Source organism: Halictus rubicundus, chromosome 17 (genome assembly GCF_050948215.1).
Source record: "Halictus rubicundus isolate RS-2024b chromosome 17, iyHalRubi1_principal, whole genome shotgun sequence".
Classification (NCBI taxonomy): domain Eukaryota; kingdom Metazoa; phylum Arthropoda; class Insecta; order Hymenoptera; family Halictidae; genus Halictus; species Halictus rubicundus.
This window is the reverse complement of record NC_135165.1, coordinates 4,433,382-4,458,002: the sequence shown is the minus strand read 5'-3', so window position 1 is coordinate 4,458,002 and position 24,621 is coordinate 4,433,382. Positions and strand designations below refer to the sequence as shown.

The 24,621-nt window shown below is 46.0% G+C and overlaps 1 protein-coding gene across 1 annotated transcript; it reads right to left on the bottom strand.

Moving 5' to 3' along the window:
* Positions 1-2,324: 2,324 nt before the first annotated feature.
* LOC143362633 (uncharacterized) lies at positions 2,325-23,446 on the bottom strand. The gene is made up of 5 exons (XM_076802978.1): positions 23,092-23,446; positions 14,852-15,099; positions 5,268-5,408; positions 4,924-5,061; positions 2,325-3,974 (listed from the first exon to the last, which is right to left on the bottom strand). The coding sequence occupies exons 1-5, from the start codon at positions 23,444-23,446 to the stop codon at positions 3,756-3,758; spliced, it is 1,101 nt and encodes a 366-aa protein (XP_076659093.1). The 3' UTR covers positions 2,325-3,755.
* Between the last annotated feature and the right edge of the window lie 1,175 nt (positions 23,447-24,621).

Sequence of the window (24,621 nt, the reverse complement as noted above, 5' to 3'; positions counted from 1 at the left end):
GGATTAAGTAGCGATCCCTTCGAGCCGCGGTCGAAACGAATCCGAGCTAGACCTTGCTACTGTCGTCACTTTTTTTTTTTTATTATACCCGGGATCATCCTCCTATTTTTTTGTTTTGGCGCCTTTTATTGATACAACCACCGCGTAGATCGGCTTTCAATTTTGTTTGTTCAGACTGTTTGATCTTTCGCTACGGGAAATAAGGAGACACATTTAACACCAGGATTCTAATATTTTTAATTCACGATTATTGAGATAGTGATGTACGTGGAATTACTCAACAAATTTATTTCTTACGTATTATTTAAAAATATGGCTAAAAACTTGGACAGACACGTTCTTCTTATTTTTTATAGAGTAATGTAAAATACCCACTTTTAGGGATCCGTAAACCTAGTGTTGTTGAAACTGCTTTACTTTTAGAAACGATACTGTATGACAGTGATCACTTGATGGAAGACGAAGGAAAATTTCAATTGAATTATGTCGAACAGTTAATTTCTCTCGCGATTTACAACTTTGACTAGGTTATTGTTCACAGAACCGAGTGTGTTTACTCTGAAGATTTAAAGTCTTTTTCAAACAGTGTTTGCGCTTGGTCGTGGGAAAATAAATAAATAAATATTCCGTGTATGTTCATGTCGAACTGTCTTTGGTTTAATATGATACAACAGAGCGGGCGTTTTGGGGAAGGGGCCCGTATACATATTACATATTCACATACATAATTATATTTTTCAGCTTCTATATCATCGGAAATGTTTATATACAACATATAACCAAGCGATCAGTGATTATTTTACAGAAAATTTACCGTACACTTTGCGCATCGATTTCGTGGACCGTTCGAAACGTCTCGGACCGTCAAAACTCAGTGTTCTGTCAATACTCGGAATAGCAAACTCTCCGATCGAAAATGATCGCAAGTATTTCGGCGAATCCACGAATCTGCACAGAGGTACAACACCTCTCTCGTAAACGACAAGGGACAGAGAGAGATCGCCGAAAAAGCGTGCCGGTGTCGCTGAATTTGGACGAACTGGGTAGAGTCGCGTTCGAAGAAGAGAAAAAAAAAGAAGAGAATATATAGATCGGCAGAATCGGTAGAGTCTCGTTTCCCCTGCTCGACGCTCGAACAGGCTGCGCTGCTGCTTGCGATCACACGGCCAATGTTCGATCCTAACTTCTTCGCGATACACGCTCGATTCTCCAAACTATTGTACCCGTATAATTCTAGAACGACAGTCTTTCTGGTTGCGCGGAAGGGAAAACGAAAATGCTCGACGAAAGATCGAGAACCGATCGGTGTGCACCGAAAGAACGAGAAAGCTATCTATCAAAGTAAAACGTACAAAATGAGACATGATAAAAATGAGATATACTCGAGATCGATTCACGAGATCGACATTGCCACCCAGACACTCCCTTCTCTCTCTCTCTCTCTCTCTCTCTCTCTCTCTCTCTCTCTCTCTCTCTCTCTCGCTCGCTTTCTCAGGCGCATTCTTCCACTCATTCTCTCACACACCGGTTTCCTCGGTTTCATCCTCCTCCGTTTTCTCGCTCGGAACAATGAAGCGGATCGATCCGACAAATAACAATTAGTCACAACGCGGGACGACGATGCATATCACAGACACGATGATATGGAAATATGAGAATGCGCTTCGCGTATGGTGCGTGTACGTACAGGTCTTTAGCCTAATTAGCCTTGCGCGGGACTATCTACGGATAAGCTTGCTTAGCCATCGACCGAACGGAAACGGACCGATTTATGGTAAAAATCGCGTTTTAAATAAGTTGTAAGTACGGCGGGGGGGGGGGGCGGCTGTCGATTGCTCTCGGACGTCGACGTTCCTTCTCGGTTTCGAGGATAAAATAGCGTAAAAGCGACGAACATCGTAGCGATAAAACAACATAAAATCGATGGAGTAAAAACTCGTCTAGAGACACGTTAAAGCTGCGTAAAATCAAAAGATAAAAGAAAAAAAAACCCTTAAGAAAAGGTGTACGAAGTCGAAAAGGTACGTCTCGATCGTGTGGCATCGAACGGGGGGAAAAAAAATGCTAAAAAACGAAAAATCTCGAGACAAAGAGAATCTAAAAATCGTCGGCCAATGTCGGACACAGAATCGATATCACGCCGAATCGAAGAGCACGGAGGCTAGGCGCCCTAATCGAATATGTTTCATGTTCACACGGGGCGAAGGGAGTAGCAGCAGCAGCGCGGCGCGTAACGTAAAATGGCGTCGGGCCGCGTCGATGCGTTACCATCTTCTTCCACTACGATATTATTATAATTCTACTAATAATCATGAATAATAATATTAATAATAATAATAATAATAATAATAATAATAATAATAATAATAATAATAATAATAATAATAATAATAATAATAATAATAATAATAATAATAATAATAATATATCCTTCTATTTTTTCTCTTACACTCTAGGCAATTTTAAGCTCAGCTAGACACGTTAAATACAGTTTCGATCGGACATGTAAAATCTTTACAAAAATAAAATAAATAATCTGAATAAATACGAATAGAATAGTGTTACAGTTAGTCAATAAATTATCATGTAGGATTAAATGGGGACCGTCTCGGCCCCGGGAAACAAATCCTCCCGAGCCTGAGGTTCACCGACGTTCGAACGGTGTCGTTTTCTTTGCTCGCGTGGATAGCACGCGACGGACAATCGGCTACGCGTACGAATTTTCAGCTTTCCTTTCTCGCTGCGTCGCGAATCATCTAACTTAAAGCGCGAATACTGTATTTTCTTGTGTACTTAGGATATAATACCGCTGCGGTGCACAAGCTCGTTTAAAATGGATTCCGTCGGAATCCGTTCCCTTCTCTCCTCACTCCATCTTTCTCTGTCTCGCGTGTGCTCGTATCTTTTCTTTTCGCCGACGCTCAACGAAATGCAATGCCTCGGATCGGGGCACGGCCGCCGTGGAATCTCGCGGGAAAACCGTCGAAATGGGAAAGACAAAGAAAATCGTCTGCCGGGACCTTTCCATTTCGATTTTTTCCCAGCGTAACCAGATCGCTTCGGGCACTCGAATCACTCTATAAAACACTGGCCGGAAGTTTCAAAATCGAAAACCCTCTGGCACGGGCAGCCGTGGCGTCTCGTAGACATCGTACCAAAACACTTTGTTCGAGTTGAGAATCGGTTGTTCATCGGCGGTTCGTCGTTTCCCACCAATATCGCACACGACGGCGATCGGTAACATTCGACATTCTGGTGAACGTACAGCATGTTTCTATAAGTTCGTGTGTTTACGTGTATGTGTGTGTGTGTGTGTGTTTGTGTTGCACGATCGTGCACTGGGCGGCGAAAGCCAACGGGGCTACGTAAATCGTGCGACTCTGCCTGCTCATCTTCCTTAATCCTCCCGGTCATCACAGAGTTCTGCTCGGCCATTTTCGGCTCGGGACGGTTCTAGCTACCCGGCGACGAGAATGAAGCTATCTATCGGCGCAGTTTGGTAGTGTCCACCGGTGAGATACTGGTCAGTGACCGATAGATAGATCGTTGATCGCCGCGGGGACGGTGCGACAGCCCCCTCAGCCTGCTTGACAGAGCACGCCTCGGAGCCTGCTCTCCTCCCTTCTTCTCTGTTATACCCGCCTGTTGTGCCAGTGACCTCAAAGATGACCGACCGGATTAGGGTGGTCCGGCAACTTCCTCAGATGGGCGAGTCGACGCCTGGTAGCCCTTCGACGGCTTTCACCTTGCCACCCTCAGGACTGGAGACCGCGAATACGGCCGTGCAGGTGCTCGAACACTTGAACCACGTATTCGAGGCAGTTCATGTAGTCGCGGAAGATCAGCCAGTCTCGCAGATTCCGGTCCGTATCCGACGATGACTGCCGCGACTTCGCATCCATGATGTCACGGGTCACGTCCGGCCGCGACGTCAGCTGACGCTCGACCAGCGCCACTTGCAACTCGCACAGAACCTGCAAGCATAGCATTCCACGCGTTAAACACGCTTCTCGATCGCGATCGAGAAAACTTATCGATAGTTCCAGCTGCGAGAACCCTTTCAAGATCAAGCTGGTGTCATCATCCGTTTCGGCGCGTTCAGTTCGTCTGTCGCGCACGATCCCGCGCGACCGTAGATCAGCGGATAGATCGATTATTAGAGACGCGTTACCAGATATATGTTCTTTAACCGCGCGATGATTAATGTTGTCTACAGTGTTGGCTGGAAATTGTACGCCATGATAGAAAAACGAGGCGGAGCCTCGGGGCCACGTAATTTTATTCTTGCGGAGCTCGGTCCACGATTATGGGGTTATATTTAACTCGCGAAACCTCTTCACCAAACAGCGCGAAGTAAGTATAATTCACGTGGCGTTCGATGAGTTCACGCTCCATATAAAAATGATAACGTTTTCATTTATGCATTGATTCTTTTAACGTGAAATTGCCAACGCTAGTGGTTCTACAGTCGAGTCAGACTTCAGAAGAATAAGAAAAGGAAAATTGAATATCAGGTTGAACATGCGCTTCGTTCCCGAACCTTTGTTAAATGTATATAAGTTTCTGCGTTGTTCGGTTAACGAATAAACCTCCGCGTTGAAAAGACCAAGTAAAAATGTGTAACGCGCATGCAATCTTTCGAACGATCCAAAGATCGAGAACGAAATCGGAGCGGAGGAGATCGACTGGAGATTCGATAAATCGTCGGTAACGATAGAGCCGTAAATTTTTTTGCGTTGCAGCCAGAAGGTTTAGCAAAACTCGACTTTACGTAAAACTCGTAAACACGGCAGCTTTTTTACGACCACGCCGGGCAATATAACTCGGGCTAATTGTTGCTCGGCAACATTGTGAAAGGTGTTCCTTTGGTTTTTATCGTACAAATCTACGGAACAAGTGGAACTAGAACCGCTTGGCACTTACCGATCGCAGGTGGTTTTCCGTGCTTTTGAATTGTTCGAGAAAGTCGAGCTGCAGATCTTCTTGATCCCAGACCATCTGTTCCAAACCCACTGCGTACCTCTGCATGTACTCGTACGCGTTGATCAAAGCAGTGTCAAGCTGTAAATGAAATCGACGATCTTCAGTAAGAAATTCGTTTATAGGACTCGCTCAATACTAGAACTAGCAAGCTAGCGAATTTAAATGTAATCAAGAATTTCTCGGTGAAATATTTTCTAGTTGGTTGCTATCGTGACAAATTCTGGTGTTAAAATCGATACTTTTCAAGTGTTAAACAATAGGGAATTCGTGTCGTTTTCGCTCACCTCTAAACTGTCAAGATACTCTTGATTCAGTTGCTCTCCGAGTTGCTTTGGAATTTCCCTTGGCCCCGGAAGCCAATCGTAATGATAGTCTGCAAACGAGGGACGCCAGTCTTCGAAGTCCATGTTGAAGATTCGCTTCACCTGAAAATCGAGACAATTCCAGTTCAATCATCCGAATATTTAATCGTGCAACGATCGATCTTCACACAGACGCGAAATTCGTCATCGTGATCGTCCCTCTAGTCCGAAAACCTCGTAAAAGTAGCATTATCCCAACGGCAGACGTTCGAACAGCAAATAAGAAAGTTTGAATCACGTGGCTCGCCGGGAGAAGAAGCACATGCTAGCGTGCGTTATCGTTGTTATCGTCGTACAAATTGACTACAATGTAACCTCTCCGCGATTTAATTGCATAAAACTTAATAAACGGTTCGCCAACGAGGAGGCGCTCTCGCGCACACAACCGACAATTTGCTGGAAGCAATCAGCGGTCGGCTGGCCGCCCGAAAAAATCGGCTTATGGGGGAAAAGAATTCGTTTTGCCGGAGAGCTAACTGTTATGTTACATGCAAATGGTCTATATTCGCGCGCGTAGGGTACCAATGATAGGCCATGAACGAGACGAATGTCTTTATTTTCAGCTAAAAAGAATCACGATCGTGGAACACGATCGGGAACCTCCCTGCCTTTTCAATTGCTCTGTTTTCGGCCGCATTCTCTAGCGACTCAAAAAATTGATTTCATGCACATTGCACGTTCTGCAACATGATCTGCAAAAGCAACGTGGTCGAAGCTACAAAATTTCATCTTTGAAACGAAACATTCTCCTAGCGTTCTGAAATTTTGCACACTCGATTAGGAAAAATGCAGTTTTTATCCGAGTCAAGATCTTTTATATATTTTTTTTTTTAGACAACTGAATCGATGAGATTTTGTTGGAATTCTGAGCATATACTGTCCCGAATTTTTCCAAAAGAAAAATATTTTCCAACGCTTCGATATTGGTGGTTTAATCGCGTGTAACCATTTCAGTAACAATAATTATCGCTTCTGTTGAAGAAACGGTTAAAGATACACCAGACCGTTCAGAGAAGGACGTTTGCGGGATAAAACGGCGGTTGCAACAAATATTTTCATCAAATACAAAGTAACCTCATTTCACGGCGGGGTCGTGCGAAAAAGAACGAGAATGATTCGATGTAAGCAGCGGTTGGTATGTAGTCGGCGCGATGTTAATGGGTAAAAGAATTGGTTTTGCCGGAGTTAACTGTTGCGTTACATGCAAATGGCCTGTATTCGAGCGCGAAGGGTAGCAATGATAGGCCATGAACGAGATGAATGTCTTTATTTTCAACTAAAAAAGAGTCTCGCGGCCGTGAAACACGGCTCCGGTGCAATGCCGTGTATGCAAAAATGTCCGCGCCTCTTTCGCTGGGGGAGCAATATGGTTCAATAACAGGTTTAGTCACTGATTAAACAGGGAGCAGCGCCTCGCGCGAGATCAGGCTTTCGATATCCCTTGTTCCTGGTACGATGGGAACGAACCGCGCTGACAGATGAGTAAGCAGACAGCATCGCGAGCGAACAGCACGCGTCCGGCTCGAGTCGCTGACTTTTTTGGCAATTCGCGGACACCCGGGTCAAAATTGACAGCCCCACTTTGGACCACGGTCACGCGAAAACTGTTGGCAAATTATTTGTCAAGAATTTCCTTATCCACATTTCGCATTATTCTCTGACATTGTGGAATCAAAGTTATTCCTATAAGAAGCCTTCTCTGTGCAAAATGATTGATTTGTTCCTACATTTTATAATTTAAAACTGAAATTTTTAGTTTCGCCATTCCCATCGAAAGTCGGGGACATTTTTTAAGAAAGTTCCACGGTTCACGTTTTGAACGGAAAGGCGTCGCAATATTTTCGGTCTCCGTTTCGAGTTTTTTACAATTTTACGTTGGATGTTTTTGCATCGGTTTGCAGAGAGACTTGTGCGAAAAAGCTCGGGCGCCGCGCCGGGCCAGGCAAGCTAATCGCTAAACGCCTCGAACGCTCGAACCGCCATGAATCATCGGTAACAAGGTGCTCCGATCGCGACAGAAGGGAGCAGCCCTCGCTCCGCGTGACAACTTGGAAATGGTCCATTAGTACACGTTTCGTGAAACCGTAAGCACCGCGCACGAGCTGCGGAAAGGTGCCTAAAGCGGTCGCAAGGTCGGCTCGTCGGCGAAACGCTGGCCAGAAACTGAAAACGTGATCACGGAGCAGAGAAATGCGTTGACCAAATCATTTTTCCTTTTGCACATTTATTTGTCGAGGAACCGGGAAATTAACACTAGGGAGCACTAAAAGTGACTATTTTAAATACCAAAAATGTGCTACCCAAATTTGTAGCAATATTTTTAAAATAACATATACCCAAAGAAATAAATTTGTTGAATAATTCCTCATGTGTATTGAGGAATTTGTCACAGGAAAATTAAAAGATTCAGCTCCGAAAAATTGTGTGTAATGTATTCTTGCATGATTCGATACGAATTACGTCGAGGCGTACGCCGCACGTTCCCGAGCATTATTTTAGATCCATATCGATCGATTTCTCCCCGCGTATCACCCAAGTGTCTCCGACCCCAACGGTCCAGCTTGGTCTCGCGGTGATAACGAGATTATCGAAACTCTTATCTGGCCCAGGAATAGAAATAAATATCATGCGATACTGCTCCGAGGACCTGCGGTTGCGATAACACCTTCGACAAGTGAATACATATCACTCCTTAGAACCACCGTGCTACCAGCGAATGAATCGTTCGTTCTCAAAATTCGTGTCAGGCAAAGCTAAACACACACTACCAATTCGGGAAGCGTAGCATGACGATATCAAAATTCTGTTTTGAGAAAATTGCTTGCAAAGTGTGCAGGAATTTGAACTCTCGAACCTGACGCGACATTTTCAAGTACAAGTGCACCGTGCAGCACGTCCAGAGTGAAGAAGTGTAAATACGGCTTTAGGACCGATTTCGGGATTAATCGATCACCGTTTCCGAGTGTGGATCGTTCGGGAAGAACCGTAGAAATTCCATCGTCGAGTTTTATAGCTTGTTTCGATACCGACGGCCATTCGTTATCCAGGACTCCTGGACACACTCGATACAAAATACCTGCGAGCCGTCGGAACAAGGAATGCGCACGTGTCTTTTAAAGGCCCCCCGGGTTTGATCAATTTTCGTGGCGGAGAAGTCGCGAATATCTTGCCCAGTTTTCTCGTATTGGCCAGCTGTTTCGAGAGGGAGAGAAAGAGAGAGAGAGAGAGAGAGGGGGAGAGAGAAAGACAATGACGAAAAGAATCGCGGCGAGAGAACGGATAGGAACGGGAGGAAGAAAAAGCGAAGAATGAAAGGAATTGTCGCTAACAACCACTGGCGGCGAACAAATCTGAGACGCGCGGGTCTTTTGTGCCTCGTAAAAGTCTCCTCGGCCACACCGGAGCACGAATAATCGTAAAACCAGGCTGAAAACTGACAGGAAGTAGGCTGGCAAGAGTAGGCATGGTCGCTGCGGTACACTCGAGGACCCGTCAAAATCAATTAGTCTCTCGGTCTTTCTTCTAGCGCGGCTTCACCGCTCCACCGCTTATTAGAAGTTATAAAATTTCGGTGCGACGGCCACGAACCGATTCAATGGCTCGTGCAGCCACGAAAGAAACACCCAGAGAAAAATCCAGGTCTTTTCGGTTTCATCGATTTTTCTTCAAACACGATCGAAAGCGTTGCAACAGCTTTTGGCAGCTTCTGTTCGAAACTTGGACCGTAAAGCTGTTCAACACTAGGTTTACGGGACCCGTCAAAACGACGGATTCTAATATTTTTAATTTACGATTATTGAGATCGTGAAGATCCATCTGTGTGGAATTACCCAACAAACTTATTTCCTTAGGTATATATTATTTCAAAAATGGCTGAAAACTTGGATAGACACATTCTTCTTATTTTTATAAAGTAATATAAAATACTCATTTTTAGTGCTCCGTAAACCTAGTGTTAAGAAAAGAAAACGCTCTACAATATTTCCTATGACAATTGGGCCGCCCCCTTGCCAAATTTTTCCTTCAAATCGAATTTATACTATTTGTACTATGTACTCAAAATGGAACAAAAATGTTTCGATTAAATGTCATATAGTATACTATACGGTATAAAGTAATACAGCATATACTATCAATAAGTATACTATCAATAAGTTTGAGGATGTCAGTATATTAATCCCGGAGGAAAAAAATCAGAACGTTAAATAAATATTTCTGATGAATGTTATACTAGAGCGATAGACTAGAAAGTAGCAAATGCATATCGATTGGAATCTAGTAATTAAATTCTGTGCTAAGATTGTGCGAAAAGGAACGAGAAATAATAAAACGAAGCTGCCATACGTAGTATAAATTAGTCCATAAGGAAAAGATCGAGACGTTCAAAAAATGTCTGACGTTAATTATGCCAGCGATGCAGGTAATTCCACGAAATTATGCGCAGCAGTGACAGATATATTAATTAGTGGCTAGTAATTAAATTCAGAGACGAGATTGTGCACAGAGGAATCCGAATGATTCGTTGTGGATGCATAAAAAGAAAAAAGGAATAAGTCTCGGAGGAAAACCGTCGAAAGTAATTATGTCAATAGAATAGACTGAAAGCAAACGAACACGTTGGAATTGATTTAATTCTGTTGGAAGATTGGGGCGAAAAGGGGAGAAAATAAATGGCGGTGGGTGCACGTGGTGGAATGGGCGTCGATGAATCGTGTTCGAAAAATATGTCAGCCTTGAATGAAACCGTACGGACCGACATCCAGCGAGTGGAGTAGCAGAAAATACGTGTCGTAGTGCGTATTGAATGTATCGAGGCAAGTAAATGCACTGGCGGGTTGTGTATCCGGTCTGCGTTTTAGTATGCAGGCGGAGTACCGGGGTATAGATGCCCCATCCTTGTCGGGGAGAGGGGCAGCTTCCGATTCTGATTTATTGGAATCCTCCGCTTCCGATATTTTATCCGATTCCTTCACGTACCCAATGCGCGTATACGCGACTCATAGACGTCGAACTTCCTATCCACCGACAACAGTATATCGGCTGTAATCACATGTACAAAGGTGATCTATCGATTCTCGCCGCTTATTAACGCGCCGGCACACTGCCAAACGACGAATATCATCCTAACGGTATTATCCATGCTCGACTATATCGACTACCGAAAACGACTCTATCGCGACCACGCTGCAATTATTACCATTTTCCATTATTTTTATCTCCGAATTATTCGATTCACTCATCAAGACAAGATGTATTTAGATGTACAAATTAATTCGTGGCCCCCTCTTCGCCTCGTTTACGCACGATCGAAATAAAAGATTAATCAAAATGCACAGTCAGAATCTCTAACTTTTTTATTTGATCGTGCTAGTCTTCATTACTTTGCAGCTGTTAAACGTGATTGCATATATGTAATTGATGATGAATCGATAGAAGTTGCAATAATTTGTAGATACAGTGATCTTAAAGAAATAAATTCATTGCGGGAGTTATGAATTAATTTGCACATCTAATATTTTCCTTGTCGGCCTGCTCGTTTCTTTATTTTATAAGACTCGTTAATTTCACTGGATTCAGCGCCGTTTCTTACGCTGATTAGGTATAGATTTGTGGATTGAGGAAAAGCAACTTGGGGCATATTTTAAAATGTAAAAATGACGTCACATCTTGCCCCTTCGATCTTTATAGCCTTTTGATGATAATTTAAAAATAACACGCCTTGTTTTTCCTCAAATGAATGTTCGATGAATTTCTGGGATTTTACATTTCGTAATCCATAGATAAATTAGACTTGAAAGTAAGAGTAAATCTTCCACGAACAATAACTATAATAGTCTAACCGATCCGATGGTCACCGGAGACCGGGGCGTTATAGAATTACTTGAAAATGATTATCACAAAATAACACCATCAATTTATTAATGCTGAAATTAACTAGATCATACTGTAGGGCGGGAGCTCCGTTACCAAGTAGCTAACAATTGTTATTAAAAAATAGAAAAGAATAAATCTGCGCTGCTGCGAACGTGTGAAACTGAATTATCGAGAAATGCTGAAGCCTCGAGTTGAAAAATCAAATCCAAAACGATTTTCCGAGAAAAACGACATCATCGAGCAGAGAAAGGGCAAGCTATTCGCGACGATGAATTCGCGAGTCAGTCGCCGCACAGTTGTGCTGCTTGGCGGGCTTAACAGATGTCGAATATCGCAAAACTGATAACGAACAAGGAATTCGCGGATCGGAACGTTATCGCTGACCACCTGCGCGTGGGTTCGCGATCGGTCTCACGAAAGCTGCTCGCTTCTCCGTACCCTCTGTCTAATCTGCTTTTTCTCGTCGTAGTGTCTGCAACGTTAAAACGATAACAAGACCTAGCAGGTGACGTCACTGGACTACCAGACAGTGCGTCGCCTGGACTGCCAGAGTCGGAAAGACAGAGAGAAAGAGAGAAAGAGAAAGAAAGAGAGAGATATCAGCATCATCAGGGACGTCCTTAGAACCCGGCGAAGTGTTCGAGTCTGGGAAAGGTGACTGTCGATGGAGAGAGAAAGAGAGAATGAGAGAATGAGAGAGCAAAGTGTATTGGTCCTCTCCCGGTTTTTCCCAAGCGGGCCAAAGAGGAAGGAAGAAGGGGGGAGGGGAGGGATAACCGAACGATATCAGATTATGCGCTGACTTAGAAAACATCGGTATCGAGTATCGTCCAGCGATGATGTAACGACGACGACCGTTTCCACGGTGAGTTCGACGGGGCCACAGAATAGGGCCGGAACGAGCCCTATACGCGCAGAGACGCAAACGCCTTTTGTGGTCGCGTGCTGTGAATCCTAATCTCGACGAACGTGCACTCGATTCGTGCGTGTCACTCCCTACGTCGATTCGAAATAGTCACTAGTTCGCATGTTGCACCTGAAAGTTATAACTGAGGCATTGGCTACACTTTAATCGCCGGAGATCGTGGTTGATCGATTTCAGCTCTTCAGGTCTAACGATAACTATTAATGCCAGAAGCGGTAAGCTGATTGGGTAACTTCAGTTGCGACCAGAAGACAAGTTGTTGATCAACTTGGTGGAGGCACTGAGCCAACCGGACGACTTCGATTGCACTCGGAAAATTATGACTGATCAACTTCAGCTTGGCTTAAGCTAATTAATAGACTGCGGATTTGATGCATTTATCACAGGGTAGGTGCAATTCCAAACAGTGGAGACGTTGGAAAAGTTTAAAAATGCTGTTGTATTATTCCCAGCCTGTTAAATATGTTAAAAAAGGGAAATAGTTGTGGCAATTCAGGTAGAACTCATTAACATTAGACGCAACGAACTTGGAAGACGTCGATTGTGCCCAGAATCGTGCCTGATCGACTTGGTCTAAGGTAATTTTTATAAAGCTAGAAGCATCAACCTGACTAAATTCAATTGCTACCAGAAAACCAGTTATTAACAAACTCCAGCTGGACACAAGCTGATAATTAACGTGCGAAGTTCTGAGCCAGCTAGACGACATAAATTGCACTCGGAAAACAAGCTGTTAACCGACTTTAGCTTGACATAAGCTAATTATGAACGCTAGAAACTACTGACTAGATAACTATTACTCAACCTTTTTCATGTATCCTCTCCTTCCGTCGGACCTAGCACATTCACCAGTCGAAAGGCTACGTAAAATTGAATCGTTCATAAAATTTTCTTAAAAATCACCTGCACTTCTCGACCAATCGCGGAACGAGGAATCAGAAATGGGTCATGGCGATGGTGAAGTGGGGTGTTGCGAAAGAGACCGCGAAAGCGGGGGTTTAAACGGGCGATGTAATCCAAGCTGCACGGTGCATACAACGATCCAGGATCCCGTGGGCAACGTGGAAACAGGAAACGCGTAGAGAACGGCTGTCAAGGATGAGTCAGGTGGGTCCAAGAACTCCGGCGGGCGTGTAAGGACGTTCAGTTATGGTCCCCGAAATCATGTCGACACGTGTGCACGATGCATAACTAGGTGGTGGTGGTGGGGGGGGGGGGATGAGGTGACCTAGCTTAATCTATTCTCGTGAAAAAGAAAGAGAAAGAAAAAAGAAAACGAGACTAAAGTTTCGCGTGTGTAACCGTAGCTTCGATCCTGCGGTTTCCACGTCTCTTTTTTCGGATCGTTTCAGAAGAGAGGAACCTTGAGCAACACACACAGGCCGAACCGGGACCGTGATTTATTGTCCTTGGTTAGAGATAATAAGGCACGATCGGCTGGGAAGATTCTTTCGAAACGAAGGATCTTCGTGCGCGGTCGAACGGATCTATTTTTCGTTGTTTTTTTCTTCCTTTTTGGTAGGGGGGTTGCGGGAGGAGGGGAAGAGCGCGGGTAGATCGCTTACACATTTCATAATACGGCCCGAAGAGTGGTGGGACAGGAAGCGGCGTCTGTCGGCGGGGAAAATGTCACTTTCGACCAATCGTCGACGCATAATAGGAGTCGAACGTGAGGTCTCCTCCTCTTTTTCTTTCCGCCGCGCGGTGCGCGCCGGGTATCTCCTCCCGATTACAAAGTGCATTTTCGATCTGTGCAATTACGCGCAATAAATATCGCGCGCAGGATGCATGGAAATCAGAGAAACAGGGTAATCCCGTGCCGCGCCACCACTTTCCGAACCGTTCGCGCTAAGAGGAACACTCGAATACTTAAACACACGGACGAATCGTCTGTAGTCGCCGATCAGTTGCGTGACGAGAATGAGTTATTGTCATGAATAACCGTTCACCGGAGGAAACATATAAATATAGGCGAATGTAATTGAAATAAAGAAGAGAGACGGGCCGATCACGATCTCCCGAACAAAATAATCTACACCTACATTCGGAGAACCCGTATTTAAATGTTAATTACAATTTCCCGGGCACGAGCGCAAGAAAATCTATTTTTGCGCGTCGACGCGATCTTGGCGTTTAAGAGAGCGAAAAAAGGGAACACAGAGGTAAAAAAAGAAATCCTCCACTTCTAGATATTAATTGCACTTCCTGTCGCATTCCAGCGCAACTCGAAAACGCCCCTCCCTCCCCCCGCTTCCACCAGTTTCGTTTTCGTTCGTTGCGAATCGTTATCCGGTCTGAAATCGCTCGTTTCCCTGAACATAGAGTAAACGTAAAGCCGCGCGTGTACCTTGAATCGAGTACATCGAGCACCATTGGTAAGTCGAAGATCTCTTTCGAAGGTCTCTGGGATTCAACGATCAACGTCCGTACGACCGGAAGTACTACCATAACCGCCTTCCGCTTGATGTCCCCTTTCCCCGTGTCCGATCCCCACCAGAAGTCACGTTAGTAATTATCGAACCATTGATGAACTTAATGTTCGTCTGGTTGGATCGTCGATATCGCGAGCGCGCGGACCGTCGAACGCGTTTTTCTTTTTTTGTTTCTCTTTTCCCCCGGACCGGATGGAACCTCGATGACGATGACGAAGAACGGACGATTATACGTATATGTAGATCGATCCGGACGATGCGGATCCTGTACTCACGTAGTTCCCGCGAAACTCCGTTTGCTGCAGCGCTATTTTCGCCTGCACGAAAACTTGCTCGAGTAGGGTCGAGTCCGTTAGCTGGTCCACCTCCATATCACCGGTGAAGTCCCCGGTGAAGTCTCCGGTTGCTAGGCCGCAGGGGTTCACCCACTTCGGGGGCGAGCTCAGTCGTCTGTTCTCGGGGGTCATCGTCGGGGCACTCTGCACCGAGACCACGAGCAGAGTCACCAGAAGACTGCCTAACCCTGCAAACCATAAATTCCTACGATTAGCTATCGAAATCTACTCTTAACGCTTGGTTCACGTAGCACTAAACATCACTATTTCACATTACTCTACAAAAATAACGTGAATGTATCTATCGAAATTTGTAGCCATTCCTTCAATAATTCTTCTATACCCAGAGAAATCGATTTGTTAAATAATTTCTCACGGAGCCAACGGTCGTATCACGTTGCAATGAACCGAAATAATTCCTCACGGATGCATCTTTGCAATCTCAATATTCGTAAATAGAAATTCTCTGCTTCAGTTGAGGAAAGCAGGAACCACTTGGAAATGTCATTTTTAGTAAGTTGGAAACAATGCATCGATGTTCTTCGATCCATTTAATTTTCTTGTCATGGTTTAAATGGCGGTTATTCATTTTCTCGCTGTAAATGCATAAAGCTCACCATCTTCGGTCGTGCTTATGTTTTAAGATTTAGACGATTTTTATTACAATGTACGTCCGGAGAGATTAATTTATTGAATTTTAAACAATTTGGAACATTTCAAAGGGTCTCGTGGTGCTAATGTTAACCGGACAACGTACGTACAAAAGTTCATACACGTGCGTACATACTTCTACAGTGATTTCTCTATACACGTCGCCGAGACCTGGATGATAAATGTCGCGGAATTATCCCCACTACTGCGGGGTATACCCCGTGAGGGACTCGAGGAATTTAAACATAACAGGGCTCGGGTATGTCTCCTGCGCGATACACGACGCTGGCAAGACCCGAGTTGTGGACATATATCGAGAAGTCACTGTGTCTTAAAGCAAATGGATAGAATTTTAAGAATGGGTCCATTTACCTTCGGATCTGTTATATTGCACGAGCTAGACAGTTGATTGAAACGTTATATTAATATATTGAATACGACTTTGGAAAATGGAATTGGTCAGGAATGATTCTACCGCTTCGATGTAAACATTTCTGTATTAAACATTAATAATGAAAGCGAATCATTGGAAGTTTCCGTACTGCCGTGCTACCTCCCAGAAAAATTGGAACAGGAACCAATCTAGATCGTCACAGAGTAAACATATAGATATGCTATCGGAGCTGTCGAAGATGAAGAGATTTTCCCTAAACGATGATGGATCGCCGTGTAATTTCAGAATCTGTTTCAAGCATTGCTAGATAAAATATCACCTGAAACCACAGGTTACAAGGTGCGCGGAGGACTCGAGTCGGCTCGGTATGCCGATTTCCTTAGATTTCTGCTAGGCTTGTTCCCGATTACCGGTTAACCGTGCGCGCCATTAACCGAATTGTTCGTGTATTAAGAGGATAAGAAGCGAAGCTGACTTCGGCCTGTCGGTGCAATCAACGTCCTATTTGACGGTAGAGAAAGAAAGAGAGAGAGAGAGAGAGAGAGAGAGAAAGGGAGGAAGGATCCTTTCCCGATACCCTCTCCCGAGGGAGAGAGTGATCATCACGAAGAAGCTTCCGGCTTGTTGTTTCGACCTTCCCCGTTCTCGCCCCACCCTCGGGTACACTTCTCTTCGTCGATAGCGAGTGCCTAAATGGTAGATTTCGATCGAGACCGTCTTATGATCATCCGGCAGTTTCGGGATCACCGCTCGTCGAATTACATCCACGTGAATTCGTCGTCGCATTATTTCACGAGTTACGACCCTTGATGAGGGGCCTGGAATCACGTGCACCGCTACGACGACAAACCATCAGCAGTCGCGTACGCATTCGGAGGATGTGTATAACCGCCGCAACTCTTCTCTCTCTCTCGTTTCGGAACGCTGCCGTTCGTCTTTCCACCGCGATACTGTTTGTTGCGCGAGGTACGCTCGTTTCCAGCGAATACCTTGTGCTTGATTTGTACCAACCGGCCCCACCGACCGAATTACTCCCGTATTAACATCTCGTCCGGCCGTCTAAACAGTGTTATTCGACGTCAATGTTTCTAGCCGCACGCAACCCGAGAAAACAGCCCAAACCGCCATTAAACCGCGTCGTACACAGCCTTCCAGCGGACATTCTAGCACACGCGTTTACACCGCCATGTTCCGGAATTAATTCCCCCAAAACGATCCCACCGAGTCCGCACAAATTTCGCGCGAGCGTTCCGGCACGTTCGAAGCAGTCGCGTGAATTTTTGCAACAAGTTTTATGGAAAATTGTGCGAGCTAAATCAAGGAAAAGAGGAAGAAAGTCTTATTTTACTATGATGAACAATCGGAAGAGAACGAAATTACTTCAATGAAATTTATTTTCCCGGGTCAAATGACCTACTGGTTTTTCTGTCATCGATACCTGCTGAAGAAACCTGGACTCAGAAAATTTTACTTAAATAAATTATCGACGTGTGCCCACCGAATAGACGTTCAACATTTGCTTTGACGGACAGATTACTGAAGACAATTGGACAACAAGAATACTAAATTACAAATCTGTTGATACAATCATAAACTGTTTAGGAACACGGCAAGTGACCTCTCAACAACCCAATGATCTCTCTTCCTCCCGAAACAGTGAAACATCAATTCAAACAAATTGAGCCTTCGAAGGGACAATTGAATCGGGGGCTGAGCAAAGCGCGCATCCGAGTAAAGGCAAATTTAATTGTAATGTGCATTGCGCGTGATGCAACGCGCACGGCAACTGCGCTGGTCGCAGACAAAATAAACGGACATCGAGGGAGAGAGAGAAAGAGAGACGGAGAGGAGGAGAGAAAAAGAGAGACAGCGATGCAGTACGAAGGAGGGTAGGAGAGGGAGGCCGAGGAGACATCTCGGACACTTAACGCATATTAATGAGCGGCTCTTAAGTGCGTTTCGCGTCTCGGTGAGAGAATCATTTGCCGCGGGGAAGTTCGCGCCCCAAAGTAACCGTGAAAACCGTTTCGACGCGTGCACCGGCTAACGGCGGTGCATCGTCTCTTTTCTTCTGTCTGCGGCCGGCGATTGCGTCGAACTGCGTTTCTCGATTGCACCGACCTCCGGGCGCAGCACGCGTTCCTTCTTTGTCAGCCACGGTGGACAGAAACGTTCGATAAGCGAACGGACACGCGCCTCGGTTTCAACCGAACCGAGATTGTATTGGAATCCGTTCGAAGATAGACCACACACGGTCTCTTTGCACCGATATGCATCGTCGCGAGACGCTGCATCCGCGGTCACGTTGCACTTCCCGCCGATTTTTCGCCGCGACACCCAAAACCCTTTTCACCAGACGATTTCTCAATTCGACTTGGCAACAAACAAAATTCAGGGCACACAAATTTTATCGTAACCCTCGCAAAATTACTACCGAAAACTGCATCCGTGAGTTAATAACACAAATATGCAACTAATTCGATTTGAATCCGGGAGAATAATGAATAGATTCAGTGCCAAATAAAATTATTTCATGTAAGCTAGAATGCTGTTGTGGATAAATCGAAAGAGTTTATAAAATTATTGATCCCGTTTTAGACACAACACACAGTCATTACGAAACCTGCTAATGATTCATACGTGCAGTGTAAATTCAAACTAGTTTTTTTGTGAAATCAAATGACGTGGAACGTTAGCGTGCGTTTTGGTCGTTGTGTCGTTCGAGAAGAGAAGCGTTTGTGGCAATATGATAATCGAAGAGGGAAAATCGGTTGCAGATCGGCAACGGCCGACGGAAGAATTTTCGAAACTGGATGCTAACGACGGCGGACCGTTTGATATTTCGATTTCCGTCTGTCGCGAGGTAGGAAGCGAACGGTTCCGCGGAACGCGAATTGAAATGGCAAACGCGGAGCATTACGGCGACGCGCTCGAACAGAGCGGCGCGTTCGAACGATATCGTTAGGCGTTTGACTTTCCGGCAGCGTACTTTCGAAAAACACGACGGTTACGATAATGCGTCAAGTATTTTTATCGTACCAGAAGTGGCCGGGTGATCCAGGTAAATGATCCCGGCGTACGCGATTACGTTTCCTTACTTGTCGCGCGGCGTTTTGTACGCATCAACGCCGTACTTTCGCCGCGGCGCGGCGCGGCGAGGCGAGGCGAGGCGAGGCGAGCGCGCGCGGGTTTCTTTAATCGCTTGAGCCAACGTCGGTTTTCGTACTAATGGAATTTAATTGCCGCGCGATATGCCTCTGCCCGCGGAATGGCCGGGCCAAATTTGTCCGCGCGAGCGGCATCGCCGCGATAGGTGTACGCTTTCGAGCAAGTTCGCATTCTTTCGCCCCGTAAGAAACCGAAAGAGCCACCTGTGGACACGCTCGCCTCTCCGACTTGCAACATTGCCCACCTGGAATGCATCATACGATTTGCTATGTCCGCGGGACCACCGTCGCCCTTATCTCGGTCGCGACGCGAATCCGCTGACAAACTTTTCTCGTTAACCACGACACATCGTTAATTAATTCCTTCGGCCGGCGGGTATCGACGACCACGATCCACGGTTCTTCCTCCTCGGTTCACCATTCGAGTGCCGAACAATGATATACGTTGGATATCGTGCGATTCGCATTTCCACGAAATTTCTATCTTTTTTCTCGGACCTTCTATGCATCAACTCGGTATTTTTCATTCAGACACTATTCCGCAATTGTTTAACCGGGGAGGACAAGGTGAACCTTCGTAACTTTTATTCAATTCTGAGCAAAAGAAATTGCGAAATCGAAATAAGGAAATCTTCAAGTCACATAGAAGTGCTGGAACAGTGAAATTTATTTTATATAAATAACACGAACGTATCCATTTTTTAAGTAATATATACCCAAAGAAATCAACTTGTTAAATAATTCCTCACGGTTGCATCTTTACGATCTGAATATTCGTAAATAAAAAATATTAGAATCCATAATTTCATTGAGGGGTCCTGTAAATCTGTAAGAGATGAGACCAATCGACGCAATGGCTGAGAATCGTCTACCTAATTATTTTCGAAACGAGCGTTGGCGTGACGAAGGGAGACGATGGTTGTCGAATGGAGGATCTACCGGGGTAAAAGGTGACGCGTCGCGGCGTAGGATCGAAGCGGCAAGAAACCGGCGGGTTTTTCGTGGATCGCGGGAAGCGCGACAGCCGCGGGATTAGATCGCGGACATTTGGTGGAGACTAGAGACGGTCATCTAACGGTCGGCACCCGCGTCTTTTCTACTTTCGCCCCGTGTGGCCTGGACGGTGTCGACGGTACAGCTAGGGCCTACCTCAACGACAACGCTCGGCGACGGCGTTCCAACGAAATTCCTGAGAACCCGCGGCCCCGTGGAAAAAAGTAAGGCGTGCGGAGCCTGTGAACACCGGTGCAAGACGCATCTCCGCAGTTCGCCGGCAAGAAGATGCTGAAAAATGCGGTAATGACGCACTGTCCTCGCATTGCTCGCGACAATTATACCCCATTACGCCCGTCCCGCCACCCCCTTATCTTCGCGATCGTGTCCATGCCCGGACCGGAGTGCGTTGCGGTAGGTTGCGGTACACGGTAAGTATATACGCTCGTCGATTTATTATACGCCGTTCTCTGACCATTTTTCCTCGATCCCCCGGCTGCCCACGTTCATCCTTAATTCCGCGTCGCCGTGATTTTGAATGTCAGCTGGCACGCCGAACCGGACCGACTTCGATCAGGATGAAACACCGGCGAACCCTTAGCCTAACCTTTTCATCTCCGATTTCCGGCCAATAGGAAGTAGCTGCTCTTCGAGTACTCTAATCGCGTTAACAAGGGTGGCTGTTGCAGTTATCATTATCTGCACCAGTGCAAAAATATTAGGGGAAATAACTCTTATTCTCGTATTCTTCGAATATGTAGAAGCGAGGGTGTGGAAAAAGGTAACTTAACGTTTATTTGTTAAGTTTCGAATCGAGTTGAATGCTCCCCCAGATTTTCATGTTTGTGTTTCGTGGGACGTTCCAGATGCACGAGGAGCGTGAAATTCGTGTACACTTCGCGGAATCTGTGAATGGCGAAGCTCCGGCCCTACCTGTAGATTTAAGAATGTTCAACAGGTGGGTGTGTTTTGAACGCACACGCCTCCTCTGGTTTAGCCTCACACTTTTCACTGGTCACACGGTTCGCCGCGACCGGAACTTCTCTGCTCTACACTCGTAAAACGCCAACAGTCTTCTGTCCAATTAGCGGGTAAATCACGACACCGTGAACATTAATTTTGATCCGGATTTATCGACTGTACCGACGTTTTGTTCCAATTTTAATTCCCGTTTCATCGGCGAAAACGACGGTAAGAAGACTGTCTAATGAATGAATATTTCTTTTTCAATTTTACAAATTCGAAAATGCAACCGGTGCGGAAAGATCCGCCATCTTTTGATCGCGATGGGTTGTAACGTACGGGTGGTGTTATTTCTATCATGGGGTTTGGAGGATAGAAAGGATAATGAAGTATGTTAATGCATCAGACGAGGAGCTTCCGATAAGGACCGTGACGATGACTAACGTGTTCATCGACTTTCTCGAGCGTGACGTCAAATCGCAAAAGGGAATGGGAACGACAATGGACCGATGGAAAAATGTCACCGGATCACGTCCTGCCGGATCGATCGCACCTGTCGTAATGGCATCGCACAGCGACACGTGAATTATCTTCAAATTTTCCGGCGGCGTTCGACGTCGAATCCACCGTTTCTGACGTCTAACGACCCGATGACGCGCAACGACGTCGCTGATCGTGAATTTCACTGGATACTCTCATGCCGCGTATCGAATCGTGCCTTGTCGCGACAGGTAGCCCGGTATCATTAACGAATCGTCATTAAGAACTCTCCGCGAACGTGAAACTCGAACCGTGTTTCGCGCGGCAAAATCGAGGCTCGCGGTTGAAAAGTCTCAAAAACGCGAATACGTACACGGAGAAGACGAAGAAGCCGTTCATTATGTAAGAAAACATCAATTTCGTGTGAGTCACCATCGGATGCACATCGAGCGTAAAAAATACGCGAAATGATAATGTATTCCAGTCTCTGTACAGTTCTGTTACATGCCGGACTCGGCTGACTACCCGCGGTAAGACGTAATTTGAGCGAGTACAAACTTCAACGCGATTCGCAGAGAAATTAATTGAACGATCGACGATGATTGCCAATCGATGATGCAATTTTTAATGCCGCGCTCCGTTAAATCGCCACCTTCTTCAGCGATTCGCAATAACACGAGACGCATGCGGTATGCAAGCAAGAGCGAAGCGTGTCTTGATAAAGCGATTTCCGAATCAATTCGGAGAAGAGGATGCATCTTCAGTTGCACCGGAAAGAGGATGCAACTTTTACCGTGCGACAACGTTTAGATAGAACGACCGGCGATAATTTGACGGTTCAACGAATCCTTCGCTCTCGCCGATCTAATCTCGATCGGACCAGATCGTCCGGACGATCTTACTGCGCGAGATCCTGCTCAATTCGAAATATATCAAATTATAGTGCAAGCGCGGAGAAGTGAAAGATTTGACAGCATGCGAGACAAGAAATGGGCGAATCTTCACCTGCAGGATCAATTCTGTGACGTTCTATTAGGCGATCCCATACTTTCTGAAATTCAGAGACGTATTCACTATTCTACACAGTTTCCCTTGTCTTCTGTGATCTACTGAACGATACATGAAAGACTAAGTTCTGCAATTTTCTGTATTCCAACTTTCAATGTTAAATTCGCACCGCTATAGAAGGAGGTAATACTATGGGAAAAAGTGTCACTTGCCATCGGTTTGCGACACTTCAGGATCGAGGAGATCCCGACAGATTTCCGCCGACGTACGTCACTCCGTTGACGATTCGATGAAAGAGAAGGAGCGAGAGAAAAAGAAAGAGTACGAAAGATAGAAAGAGAAAGAGAAGAGAGAGAGAGAGAGAGAGAGAGAGAGAGAGAGAGAGAGAGAGAGAGAGAGAGAGAGAGAGAGAGAGAGAGAGAGAGAGAGAGAGAGAGTGGAAGAGAAAAGAGAGAAGGGGAGCGATAGGAGCAACAGTTGTCGCGCATGTTCCCCCGGCAATCTAAGTCAGTAGTTCGACTTACTCAGCCACGTGGTCGCGGCGATTGATGCGTTGTGTCTCGATCGTATCCTTCGATCGTCGTAAAATGCAGGTACGTAGTATGAATCACTATCCGAGTGTCTCTGTGCATGGTCATTTTTATTAATCCCGGGGCCGATCACTCGGTCACGGTGTTCGTTCGCTGTCAGGCCGCGGCACCATCTCATCGAGGTTTTCATGGTGGCAGCCGGCGTGATCTGGACCACGGTGTTGCTCGTCGGGTCACGACGATGATCGAGAACTCTGTGCGCGGTGGTCCTTTGGTCGCGGCTGAGGATTGCCTCCATTGTCATCTGTCGATCATCGGCGATCGTTCTTCTGTCTTCGATGGTTGTCATGCTGCTTCACATAGCACACTCTCTCGCACTCGGGGGGGCACTCCGTGACTGGATGCGAGGCTATCTCGTCGTTCTATACCGTAGTAGAGTATACTTCCGGCAGAGATCCGAAATAAAATGCAAAAATAAAGAAGAAGAAGAAAAACAAAAGAAAAGACAAATATGCCGCGCACTAATACTGGTGAAGTAAAACCCGCACGACTCGTAGGAAGCTTCGAGGAGGAGCGTCGAAACGTTTCACCGGTCACTTCGGGTATCGGTAGCCGTAATCACAATTGAGAACTGTCTGCACGGAAACACAACCCATTTGGCACTGGTTCCAACACAACCGTTGCAGTGATTCTTATACGAGGGGGGAAGGGGGTTTTGAGAGCTGTCCTTAGGAGTGAGGGTGGGGGGTGGGTGGGGGTCTCGGAGTCGATGTAGGTGTTTAAGAATATGGCGGGGGACACGGAAGGATCGAAGGTCTCTCTCGTTGCGCTCCGTTAGGGGTGGTCTTTCTCCCTTTCCCTCTCTCTCTCTCTCTCTCTCTCTTTCTCCCTTTCTCTCCGTTCTATTGGCTCTCGTCCTTTTCTGATTCCGGCGTTGTTCCGCTTGCGTGTGTCCCTTTTTGCGGGTGGCTTTCTCCCCTCCGGAGACACTGTTCGGGGACCTAGCCTCGTCGTAGGGCCCTGTTGGCTCGTTGCGCACGCACGCCGGCGGGGTAAGGTCGTACCATACCGAATGTCAAGAGGTGACTGAGGTCTTCGTCGCCCTCGTTCGGCCGAGTGTATCGAGTGTATCACCTCTCGTCTCTCTGTCGAGTTAACCACGGGCGCGGAGAAGGTAGGTAGGTAGGTCGGTATAGAAACAGAGAAGGAGAAGCCAGCTATAGGCAGGCGAGCGAGCAGAGGCAGGCTGTTCGCTCGTCGTTATAGTAGGAGTGAACCTGCGTAAGGGAATGGAAGTGGAAGGTGGACTTCTGTCTGTCTCGGTTGTCGGTAGGTCGTTTCTCTTGTGTCCGTTCCTTCTCCGTCTATTGTGCAGTCTCTTTCGCTCCCTTTCTTCTTTCCTTCACTTACTTCCTTCCTTCCTTCCTTCCTTCCTTCCTTCCTTCCTTTCTTCCTTCCTTCCTTGCTGGCTCGGTTGCTTCCTTCCTTCGTCTTTCCCTTCTTCGACGTCGACGACCACGGTTC

Coding starts and splice junctions, on each gene's coding strand:
- LOC143362633 (XM_076802978.1), bottom strand. CDS start 23,446: ATGACAACCATCGAAGACAGAAGAACGATCGCCGATGATCGACAGATG. Junction 15,100..23,091: donor CGCCGCGACCACGTGGCTGA/GTAAGTCGAACT, acceptor TATGGTTTGCAG/GGTTAGGCAGTCTTCTGGTG. Junction 3,975..4,923: donor CGGAAAACCACCTGCGATCG/GTAAGTGCCAAG, acceptor CTATGCTTGCAG/GTTCTGTGCGAGTTGCAAGT.